Here is an 11,532-nt window from a genome sequence, read left to right on the forward strand (position 1 = left end):
AGAATAGTAAGAGATTAACTACGTAATGTCGATCATGAAAGGACTTTTTCTATATATATTATCAATATTTTGAATTGCCTCGCAATATTATGCGATAAATATTCTACCGCGTATAAATAAATATCGATGTACCTATGTATACATACGAGCACGTAATCCGATAAAACGAGCAAATCTGATAATGTAATAAACGAGGCATCGTACATACGTACACGTGTAAAATCCCGATACGGTATATTCTTATACACACACAGATATATATATATATATATATATAAATAACTGTGAGGTAGATAATTTGAAATAGGTAAGCAGTATCGTCACAGATACCGCCGGTTACGGTTGTCAGTATCGCGTTCACCGTGTATCCATTTAAAAACTAACGTGCGGAGAGCTTGTGGTCACTTGGATATATAAATTGAATTTTGCCGTTTGTGACGATGAATTCTAAATCATTTCGCAGCAAAACCCTTCGACATTTATTCGACAGATTTTTCAGGTAATACATACATATATCAATAGTGCGTAAACGTTTCGTACTATTTACGCGACTGATAATACACATTATCTACGTGTAGGTTCGTTAAAACAATATTGATATTGTAAAGTTTAAAGTGTAATTTCTCTTTCAATGATAATAGCATATTATACGATTTTTAGTGCATGCGCGTATTAATTAACGTATAAGTATTTGAACGTGATTGATAATATACAATTTTGTAAAGACAAGTGGATAATCAGTATAACGAGATATAGTTATGTAAAGTGTTGCTACTTATATATAGAGCTACATATATTATTCTGGGAAATTAGCGAGTAATTCCTCGCATTAAAATTACTCGCCATAGAAGACTACATATTTTTATGAACATAATGATAAATATCTCATAACATTTAAATATTATACATATAGAAACTTATAACGTTACACGGTCACGTGACAAAAGTACACGAGTAATGGCGTAAAATTGAGTTTCGATGAAATATTCATATAACGATCTTTCTCGAAATAGGCTTAATATATAGAAATTTGGAAAGTGAAGGATAATTAATTAAGCTGCGATATCGCAGATATAATCGTGACATTTAATAAATTCTTTTCGTGATTAAAAGCGAATTCACAGGAAGTCTATCTTACTATGAAGTATTATTCTCTTTTTTAGTACGTTAAGCATGACTTTCATTTTTCCATACTGATTAAACTGCTAGGTTCATTTAGAACTAAAGTTTAGCACATACATAGATGTAAACGATAATCTATTTTTCTGCTGCCCATAATATTTAATCTGCCTGACCATTGAGTTGTTTAAATAATCGTTTCAGTTGATAAGAATAAGTGTTGCACACTGTTTAGCATATACGAGACTAATACCAGGAACACACACATATATATATATATATGTATGTCAGATACGATGGAATTATCGTAGCAATACGTAGAAATATAAACGACTTGCATCCCGACGGGGATAGTAAAGGTTCGGCGAAGTTCGTGCTCACAGCCGAACTCGTCCGAAAGCTGCATTCCACTGGCTACCTTCACCATGGGTGTTTTCAGTTTTCACCTCTCCGTCGGTTTCTCGTGAAATGCCTGTTCGCCTCTCGTATTCCCTCGGAAAGATAAATACAGTGATCGTAGAGGTGTCTTAAAACATCATACTGAGTACGTTCGTTCCGTAATCGTGTTTTAAGAATAAAATCAACCGTGCGCCTTATGTTTCGCTGCCCTCGGTGTCGCGCATGTGAGAGTCAGAATTTTGACGGATCCAATTTAATGCAATGGCGACGACTTCGCTACTTTCCATTACGTTGCCCACGTTTTTTCTAACCGTCGCTCGCTATTGTGCTTCTGGAGATTCTTGCTATTACACGGCGCTATTGCTGAAGCATTGACGATAGGAAAACAGAAAATGATCTCGCAGCGTAAGGCAGTTTACATTGTTCCTTGATATTGCGATTGGACCGGTCCGTGGAACGAGTTCAAATCGAGCGGGCTCTGTTACCCATATAGAAGTGTTTTTCCCTTTAACTCTCCTCGTATTTTCTTCAAGTTTCTGTCGGGTGTAAACCTTCGGTGTGTTATAATCTGATAAACGGTCATCTTTCGCCGCGACCGTGAGAAGAATAGTAACAGGAGTGCCGGTTTTCGAAACTTAATCTGGATTCTATGTCGTCCCCCTTAGATTCTTCAAATCTCGATCTTGCGTGTCTTTCGTCTTTCTCTTTTTTCCCTTTCTGTCTCTTTTTAAAGAGCTTCGAAAAGGACGCGCCCACGCTATTCGTTCTCTGATTGCTTGATAGAAAAACAAGGGTATGCTTGCATCTATGATCGCGTAAGTAAATCAGTCATAAAATGATCCAAGTGAGTCATTACAGCGGAAATGTTTAAATTAGTATGTGTGAAACAGATTTGATATTAGCTTTATGAATATTAAACTCGTATATGCAACTCGACTCTCCCAATCATAAATATTTTGTTAAGTATCATTTTTTATGCGAACAATACGATTCTTATTTCTTAATTGTTCCCTTTATTTCCATTTTGTTGTGTGTATAAAAATGTGATATTCTAAAAGATATTTCGTTGACGAGTAAACACCGATCGAGTATGCAATATAATATTACAGCTCATAGGAATAACGTTAAACGTTAACGTAATAAATAACGGCGAGCGGCAATAAATAATTCTACGTATCTCGAGAATTAATGTTTTGCAACCTAACCTGTAATACATACAAAAGGGCCATATTATGACGTCAAGCTCGGATCAGCGCGAACTCGACGAAAATGCGTACACCAATCGAGCATACCTCTGTTTTTATATCACGGTTCGTTATACCCCGATGCAATGGAAAGTGTCAATGCCGTGACTGGCTGCACGAATGAACGCTCGCGTTTATTACTCGCGCGTTTGCAGTGAAACTTTCGAATAACGACAAGTGTTTAACCTTTATTATGGTAGATGTCGAAGGAAGAATTGCAAGTTTCTTAGGAAGAAGAGAAGACGCCTCGAGAAGAGTGTCGCCGATCATATGAGTGTTATATCGCATTCTAAAGACTCCTATGAATTTCCACGTTTCTCTCAGTGACTCCTGCACAAAACCATTTAGAAATCAGAGCATGCCCCAGTGCCCACCTTGTATATTCACACTGCACTCGATACAAACGGACATATTGGGCGTGCGAGGGAAGCTTTAAAAATCCTATCGAGACATGTGTGTTATGAAAATTTTATGCTTACATCGCTATATCTCGGTATCCATCCAGAGGGATCGAACGTGAATGTATTGGAAGGACATTTGTAACAAGAGTTTCTATGTTTGACGATACGGCGACAGTGAATTTGCACATTGGACGAATTTAAAAGTACACATAAAAGATGGGTAACTGTTTCAGCAGTCCTATGGACACTGAAAAAGAAAAGCCTGATAGGGTCGGTAATCCTAACATAGAGGCGGTCGCGTCTCAAGCTAGTCCTGTGCCAACGCCGCCACCAGACCCTATCAGGCCCATGCCACAAGTTCCAGATGCAGATGTGCCAACCGCAAAGATCTTTGTTGCGCTTTATGACTACGACGCTCGCACGGACGAAGATTTAAGCTTTAGAAAAGGAGAACATCTAGAGATACTGAACGATACTCAAGGAGACTGGTGGCTAGCTAGAAGTAAAAGAACTCGGCAAGAAGGATATATCCCCAGCAACTATGTTGCAAGGCTAAAATCTATCGAAGCAGAGCCGTAAGTTACGTTATTATTCTTTGACAAACTAAATAAAAACGTTCAGAAACATGTAGTTGATAATAACGAAGGAAGTAGATTACATTCAAAAAATTATTATTAAGTATTTGTATAGTCACAGTACTACAGAAAAACTGTCTTTATTCAAACAATGTATAAATCAATGGTACACAACTGATTTAATATGCTTAAATTAAGAATGCTAGTCATGTGACAGTTTACAGTTATGTATTCGATTGGAAAATGCTTGGTGTTACTATATGTGCCATGTATCTTAAGAAAAACCTCAGTATTATGACGTGAGGACAGAGAGAATTCTTAGTAAATGTTTATTTAATTCAATTTGTTTCATTTTCGATTATTGGATTTCTCTGTATACAGTCTAATACTACTGTGACCTTGCTTTCACTAATAGTACTTGCATCGACTCTGAGGTTCCATTAACTTGGTTGAGCACCTCTGACTATCAATCAGTTTAGATAACCAATGCTTCCTTTTACCCCTTTCCTGTGTAGTCATAAATATATTTCAATAACGCATTAAAATGTTTATAAATTTGTAAGAGAATTGCTGTTGCAATTACTCTATATTTATTAGATACTCCCATTGATTAACTGAACATTGAATTGGTTCTGTATGGCATAAAACAGTTTGCAGTCTCATAATACGAGAGATTATTTATATTATTATTGTTGTTTTAGATGGTACTTTAGAAAGATCAAACGAATCGAAGCTGAGAAAAAGTTATTACTGCCTGAAAACGATCATGGTGCATTTTTAATCAGAGACTCTGAAAGTCGACATAATGATTTCTCCCTTTCAGGTAAGGTACTGAATTCTCGCAGGGATGGTATACTTACGACATACTACAATTGTAATTGGGTTTAATCGTATATAGTTTGTTTTTAACTGACTTCAAGAAGGAGGAGATTATAGATTCAACCCGTTTGTATTTTTTTTTTTGGTCCCCGCATAACTCCTCAGCATATGGACCGATTTTGATGATCTTTTTTTATTCGAAAGTGGGCGATGCCCCCCGGTGGTCCCATCCTACACGGCATCAACATTGGTCTAATATTTTGCCAGTTCTAGTTAATAATAAAAAAGACTATTGTCACCTAATTATTATTATTTTATGTACGTACGCGAATATCTCCTCAGCATATTGTGCTAATATATATATGAAACTAAAAAGTTAAAAATAAAGGAATTAAAACCGACTTCAAAATAATAAAAATGCACTAAAAAATAAAAAATAATTTTTTCCCTTATTTAATCTACGACTCTCATATTTTTTAAGTCGGCGCCTCATCATTTGCACTGTGTAAATCTGGCGTCGATTTAAAAAATATGAGAATCTCAGATTAAATAAGGGAAAAAATAATTTTTTACTTTTTAGTGCATTTTTATTATTTTGAAGTCGGTTTTAATCTTTTTTTAAATTGTTTATATTTTCAAGTAGTAGATAAGATTAGCTGTTCTAAGCTATGTTTACAAAGATTAGTGGAACAAGCATTTAATCGTCCTTATGGTTGTGATTCTTCTTTTTTATAGTAAGAGATGGCGACACAGTTAAACATTATCGCATTAGGCAATTGGACGAAGGTGGCTTCTACATCGCTAGAAGAACTACATTTAGGAACCTTCAGGATCTGGTCGAACATTACAGTAAAGATGCTGATGGGCTGTGTGTAAATCTTTGTAAACCATGTGTACAGGTAAGGCAATTTTCAATTCAATCATTATTTCTAAAAATTCTATATCATATAAATGGAGTTTAGACAGCTTGCTGCATGTATAAAAGTGGTTTTTAATGATATATCACTATTGTACTGAAGAATATGATGTATCGCTTAATTATTACTCAATATTTTTATTGAAAATATTCATCAAGGGGTTTCTTTAGCTTTTGCGGCAAAGATTTGCATCTCTTTAGAACTCGTATTCCAATGTCTAATGGCTTCGCAGAAATCCCTTGATGTTGAATGCGAGCTAAATATAATACGGAGCTAAAAGTGAAAGTAAGAACATGATTGCATGATATTTATTGATCTTTATTGTACGCAAGTATACAATATGGTTGATTTTGTACATAAATTAAATAAAGCAGCATAAACAATTGAACCTGACTCTTAAGCGACACTTAAACATTATATACATTACATATTTCTGGCACTGTCTAAACTCCAGTTGGACTTTGCTCTAAAAGATCACGTAATGTACTTAACAATTACAACAATAATCAATATTTTCTTTAAGAAATTTTATCGAAGAAATATAATTTAGAACAAGATATCGGATAAAGTCGCATTTTAAAATGTAGGATAAATTTTTTAACTATTATATACATCATGCTTCCTGGTTACAACACTCGGGAAACAGTTATTAACAAAGGAAGAATAGAAATGTTTATAAGAATTCAATAAGGGTTTCCTATATTTACGAATACGTAGACAGATTACTCTTTATTAAATCTTCGATTGACCTCTAAAGGGAACATGCGTTATTGAGTCGAATGAAAAGTAAAAGAATAAACATATATCGTTCCTATTTATTTCAAGAACAACATTGAAATTTGAAAACAGCTTTTAGTTCGATAAATAATATTGCAAAGTTTGATCTCTGAATAGACTATGTTTGTTTCTCTGTTATTGCTTACCCTATCTCCCGCTGGATTTTCTTGGTAAATTGAATGTCCCAATATAACATAACATGTTAATTTTCGTTTCAACATGAACGCTTTCCATTATATCTTCGGCCTGTATATACAGCACAAGCCCGTCCTATATGGATTCATGTTTCAAAGACATTAGATTATCGTTCTTCATTTAGAAAATTCACCTTCTTTCATAATTTTAAATTATCCGCTAAACTCGATAGCTTCTTAGAAGAATTAGGATTGAAAGCACACATTTAAGGGCGAAGCGAATCTGAGTGTATGCGACTGTATGCGCTCTTTTGATGTTCTGATATTACACTGTCTTGTGTGGACTGTGGTGGGTGATAACATTATTATACTACCAGTATTTGTGTGCTTAAAATCTATTTGATATACAGGATTTCTCAAACACATGCTTTCGACTTGTATACTAAATTACCTACTGCGTCTTTTAGTACTGATTATACAATCGATAATGATGCGAAATATGGCGAATAAAAATATCGTATTACGTACAATAAATAAGATATTTTCTACAGACACTCGGGACATCCTGTATATGAAATCTAAATTCATAGATCAGTTTTTTAAAATATGCGTTTTAGAATTCCTTCTTGTGTTTGTACGCACATGAAGGAATTTAAAAACAAATTTTCGTCTTACCTAACGAAATTCATACGTATATTTTGTAACAAATTTTTCATGAGCTATTGCACAAAAAAACCGTAATACAAGTGAAAACTGAAAAGACTTTTGTCTTGCCAAATTACATTATTTAATGCTCTCAGTGGCTGGAGTCTTCCTTCTATCTTCTTCTTTTTTATATAGATTTTCTACCTTTTCCTCTTCAAGATATCTTTACGTTTTACTTTTCTAAAATGTTGAAACTTTCAGACAATGAGAGCATTCTATGTTACAAAGGACATTTAAAGTATGGTGCTATATTCTTGTTGATAATAGGTATACCACACAATCGAAATGTTAGTATATAAATATGTTGTGGACCGTGCATAAGTGTTCAATTTCTAAGTTCCTTATATTATATGTAATGATTTTATATTCATGTTTGTAACACGTAAGCATTCTTAACTTTCTAGAAGAATTGTTATATGTCAGAAATAAAGATCCATGTACCACAAAACAATAATGTCACAATTACACTTCACACGCAATAGCTAGCTATTACACATCTCCGAATTCAAGTCTCGATGTCTCGAAAGGCATGAAACTACACGATTTAAAGATTGCTTCTCTACACTTGCATCCTGCATAATAGCCACTTTTTCTCTTCTGTTGTTCTGACGCTGTGTTACCATTAGACTAGATATCTTGATTTAAGCAACACTTGCTGTTCGTTACTTCTTATAAAGAGATCCTTACGAACTTAACGAGCAGTTACGCAGCCTAAGCGACATCCTTAATGGGCTTCGGATTAGGTTTGTATGAATAAAACGTAAGGTTCATGCTCCAACCTTTTCCAAGGGAATTTTAGAACTTTTGCTAATATGTACCTAATTTTTTACATCTTACTTATTAGTGTACAAATTGTAAAGGAGCATTTGTTACTGATCCCACAGTAACGCATTTATTTGAGAAAATTGCAAGATACTGCAGACATTGACTGGCTTGTATTTGATTTTGTTGACAGGTTGAGAAACCTGTTACTGAGGGTCTTAGCCATCGCACGCGGGATCAGTGGGAGATTGACCGTTCGTCTCTCAAATTTGTGAGAAAATTAGGCCAAGGCCAATTCGGTGAGGTATGGGAAGGGTCCTGGAACAATACCACTGCAGTGGCAATAAAGACGCTCAAGCCGGGAACTATGGATCCCAAAGATTTCTTGGCAGAAGCACAAATCATGAAGAAACTTCGCCATGCTAAATTAATTCAGTTATACGCTGTGTGCACTTTGGAAGAGCCTATTTATATTATTACAGAACTAATGAGGAACGGAAGCTTACTAGAATATTTGCAAGGTAATACCAAGTAACTTGTATATATTTGGTTCAGAGACGAGTAATCTTGCGTATACTATTGCGTAATTATTTTGTTATCTCTAGGAAAAGGAAAAACTCTGAATCTGCAACGATTAATCGATATGGCTGCACAGATTGCAGCGGGTATGGCGTATCTTGAGTCACAGAATTACATTCACAGAGATCTAGCTGCCCGGAATGTTTTAGTAGCGGAATTAAACGTCGTGAAGATCGCAGATTTTGGTTTAGCTAGGTTGATTAAAGAAGATGAATACGAGGCTCGAGTAGGAGCTCGCTTCCCTATTAAATGGACTGCTCCGGAAGCTGCAAATTATAGCAAATTCAGTATTAAATCTGATGTGTGGTCATTTGGTATTCTTCTCACTGAATTAGTTACTTACGGCAGAATACCATACCCGGGTAAATAATTTTCAGAATTAAAGCTTCGTAACTTTAATCATGCACGAAACATCGAAACCAGAATGTGTAATATTGCCTTTTGCAGGTATGACGAATGCCGAGGTTCTTCATCAAGTAGAGCACGGATATAGAATGCCATGTCCACCTGGTTGCCCCAACGCATTGTATGATATTATGTTAGAGTGTTGGAATAAGGATCCAATGAAAAGGCCAACCTTTGAAACACTTCAGTGGAAGCTCGAGGACTTCTTCACTATGGAAGGCTCCGAGTACAAGGAAGCATCTGCGTATTGAAGTACTATCTTTCTGTTGTAATATGCTTCATTATGATACTGGCAGGATATGATAGACATTCTGTAAGAACATGCAACGACGAAATGCAGATTATTTCAATTAACAAATTATTCGAAACACGGATGTATGTGATATTTCAGAGTACACTTTACACTAAACGATAGTCTTCTTTTTTTACAAAAGATATATGGTACCGTTTATTCTTTTAACGATACGATTACTACTTTTGATTACCTTTGCTACATATTCTGGCTGCCATAAAATCGTAAAGTAAAGCTGTCAATTCGTGGTTAATTATGCAGAAATTAAGATTCATACTTTGACGAGGTTTTAAAGCAGTGATGTAGTTGAATTTTTATTTTGGAAATTATATTCTGAACGTGTACATGTCGGATATTAATTAGTGTCCTTGGGCAATAGTTATGGGAGTTAACATTTTTAAAGTAGAAATTTGTTATTTATAGACCTTGACAAGATAATGCGATTGTCGAAAGTATTACAAATATTTTACGTAGGTGAGAGACCTTCTGACAGTGCACAACCAATTTAAAGAAACTTTCCATCTTCGTGAAAGGGTGATTCGGTAGGATTTAAATAATACTTTTATAGCGAGGCGAACCATTATTCGTCTTGATTCATCATTCCTTCTTCCATTTCATTTCTTGTATTAATGTAAATTATTAACTAATATTACAAAATCGAAAATATTAACAACTTTTATTGTAATGCGTTTAAACATAAAATTTTTACGATGGGCTTGCTCAGAGCCAATGTAAGCGTGGAACAAACTTCCTTTTTTTTATATATTTATCGTTTTATACAATTGATTCATATTCTTCCTTAATGTGTTAACTCTCATTCTTGAAAACGCATGCGAAATAGAGGCAATACATCTAATCTGAAAATTATTCTGAACTGTTCATAACAAAAAATAGTAAAAGTGTAAGATAAGATAAGTACACAAGGGTATTAATGTTATTATTAGAAACATGTAAACTATTAATGCCCGGACTTCTCATTTCTTATACAGTATGTTATAGGTTTAGAACTCCTGAATTAGTATTAACTATCATTAATCTTGTATTTGAACATGTCTCCATGTCAATTCGAGTTATTTTTCCTTTTCGAACCGTTAAATTTTCCTTTTTATATGTTTGTATATTAGACTACCGCTATCTCTCATTTAGTATTTTCATAACTTTTACCTTTCGTTCTTATTGTATATTTCGAGAAGTTATAATTTCGCAATTAAACGATATAAAATTATGCAATAGCGCGTGAAAACATATTGATAGCCCGTAGTTTCTTGATGTTGATGAAGTATTTTACAGTAAATGAAATAAATGTTCTACATGCTTTAGCTTATCTACATTTACGAAAACAAATGTATCGAATATTTATTTACTTTTATCGTTCTTTTAACAGTCTTCATTGCATCTATACAATGTGTACTTTTGTTTCATTATATGTAAAAAAAGTCTATTTCATTTATAAAAAGATATAAAAAGTTTGTAACATGTATATTTAGTACTTGACATCACTCGTTTTGCTTTTCATTCAAGTGTGTGTGCTTTATAAATGCAAAAAAATATTGTCTAGTCGGAGACCACTATACGTGAAAGACATCCTTACTTTGAAACATGAAAATAATCCAAGGTACTGCCAAAAGTATACGCGGGGACAACTGCATTATTATTGCGCCGAGACAGAAACAGTTGTTGTAAAGCTACTTGGTATATTGTCTTACCATTATCATAGTGCAAAAAGGAAAATAATATTAATAGCTGTTAAATTAAGAGCAGTATCTTCTTTAAAATCGATCGTGAGGAAACTAATTATCTTTGTGGTCATCTGATAATTAAATTCACAGTGTTTTGTCACGTTATTATTTCGAAATATTATACTACACGTAGTGGATATTAAAACCGATGTTAGAACGAATTTGAAGAGGATCATTTATGTAGGATATGTCAAGCGATTTTGTACAAAAATAAATTTTTATATAAGCATACATATTTATATTCTGTACAGTTTTATTTGATCGGAACGATGTGCTGTTTCATATATAGGTTTCATCTACGCATACGATATGCTTGTACGATTTTTATACTACAAGCCCAATAACTTCTTTATTAACCGTTTCTTCTCAACAAAACGAAAGGAAAGGGAAAGGTTACAGCGGTGTATAAGTATTAGCGGTGTAAAGGTGATCGGTTCTAGAGAGAAGCAATGTCAATGAAATAGTATTGCCGTTGAAGATGTTCATATATAAGCGTATAATGCAATAATTATTATATTATATACAACTTTATAATTTTATATGTATGCATACGTATACACAATATTTACATAAACATTAGTTATTCGTGTAATTACTTATACATACACACATGTATACATATATACATATATTGCATATTCAGAGATTACAGAAAGTAATTTTAA

At 34.0% G+C, this 11,532-nt stretch overlaps 1 protein-coding gene across 6 annotated transcripts; it reads left to right on the plus strand.

The window, feature by feature from the left end:
- The first annotated feature begins 322 nt into the window (after positions 1 to 322).
- Positions 323 to 11,532, plus strand: Src42a (Tyrosine-protein kinase Src42A). 6 transcript variants are annotated; one of them, XM_076815847.1, is made up of 7 exons: positions 323 to 499; positions 3,397 to 3,738; positions 4,440 to 4,561; positions 5,293 to 5,456; positions 8,046 to 8,373; positions 8,458 to 8,793; positions 8,879 to 11,532. In XM_076815847.1, exons 1-7 carry the CDS (start codon positions 441 to 443, stop codon positions 9,085 to 9,087), a joined length of 1,560 nt encoding a protein of 519 aa, XP_076671962.1. In that variant the 5' UTR covers positions 323 to 440; the 3' UTR covers positions 9,088 to 11,532. The 6 variants fall into 6 exon arrangements, with proteins under 6 accessions (XP_076671962.1, XP_076671963.1, XP_076671968.1 ...); XM_076815848.1 differs by having other exon boundaries at positions 3,400 to 3,738; XM_076815853.1 differs by having other exon boundaries at positions 382 to 499; positions 2,963 to 3,738.

The sequence above is a fragment of the Andrena cerasifolii genome, chromosome 1 (genome assembly GCF_050908995.1).
Source record: "Andrena cerasifolii isolate SP2316 chromosome 1, iyAndCera1_principal, whole genome shotgun sequence".
NCBI lineage: Eukaryota > Metazoa > Arthropoda > Insecta > Hymenoptera > Andrenidae > Andrena > Andrena cerasifolii.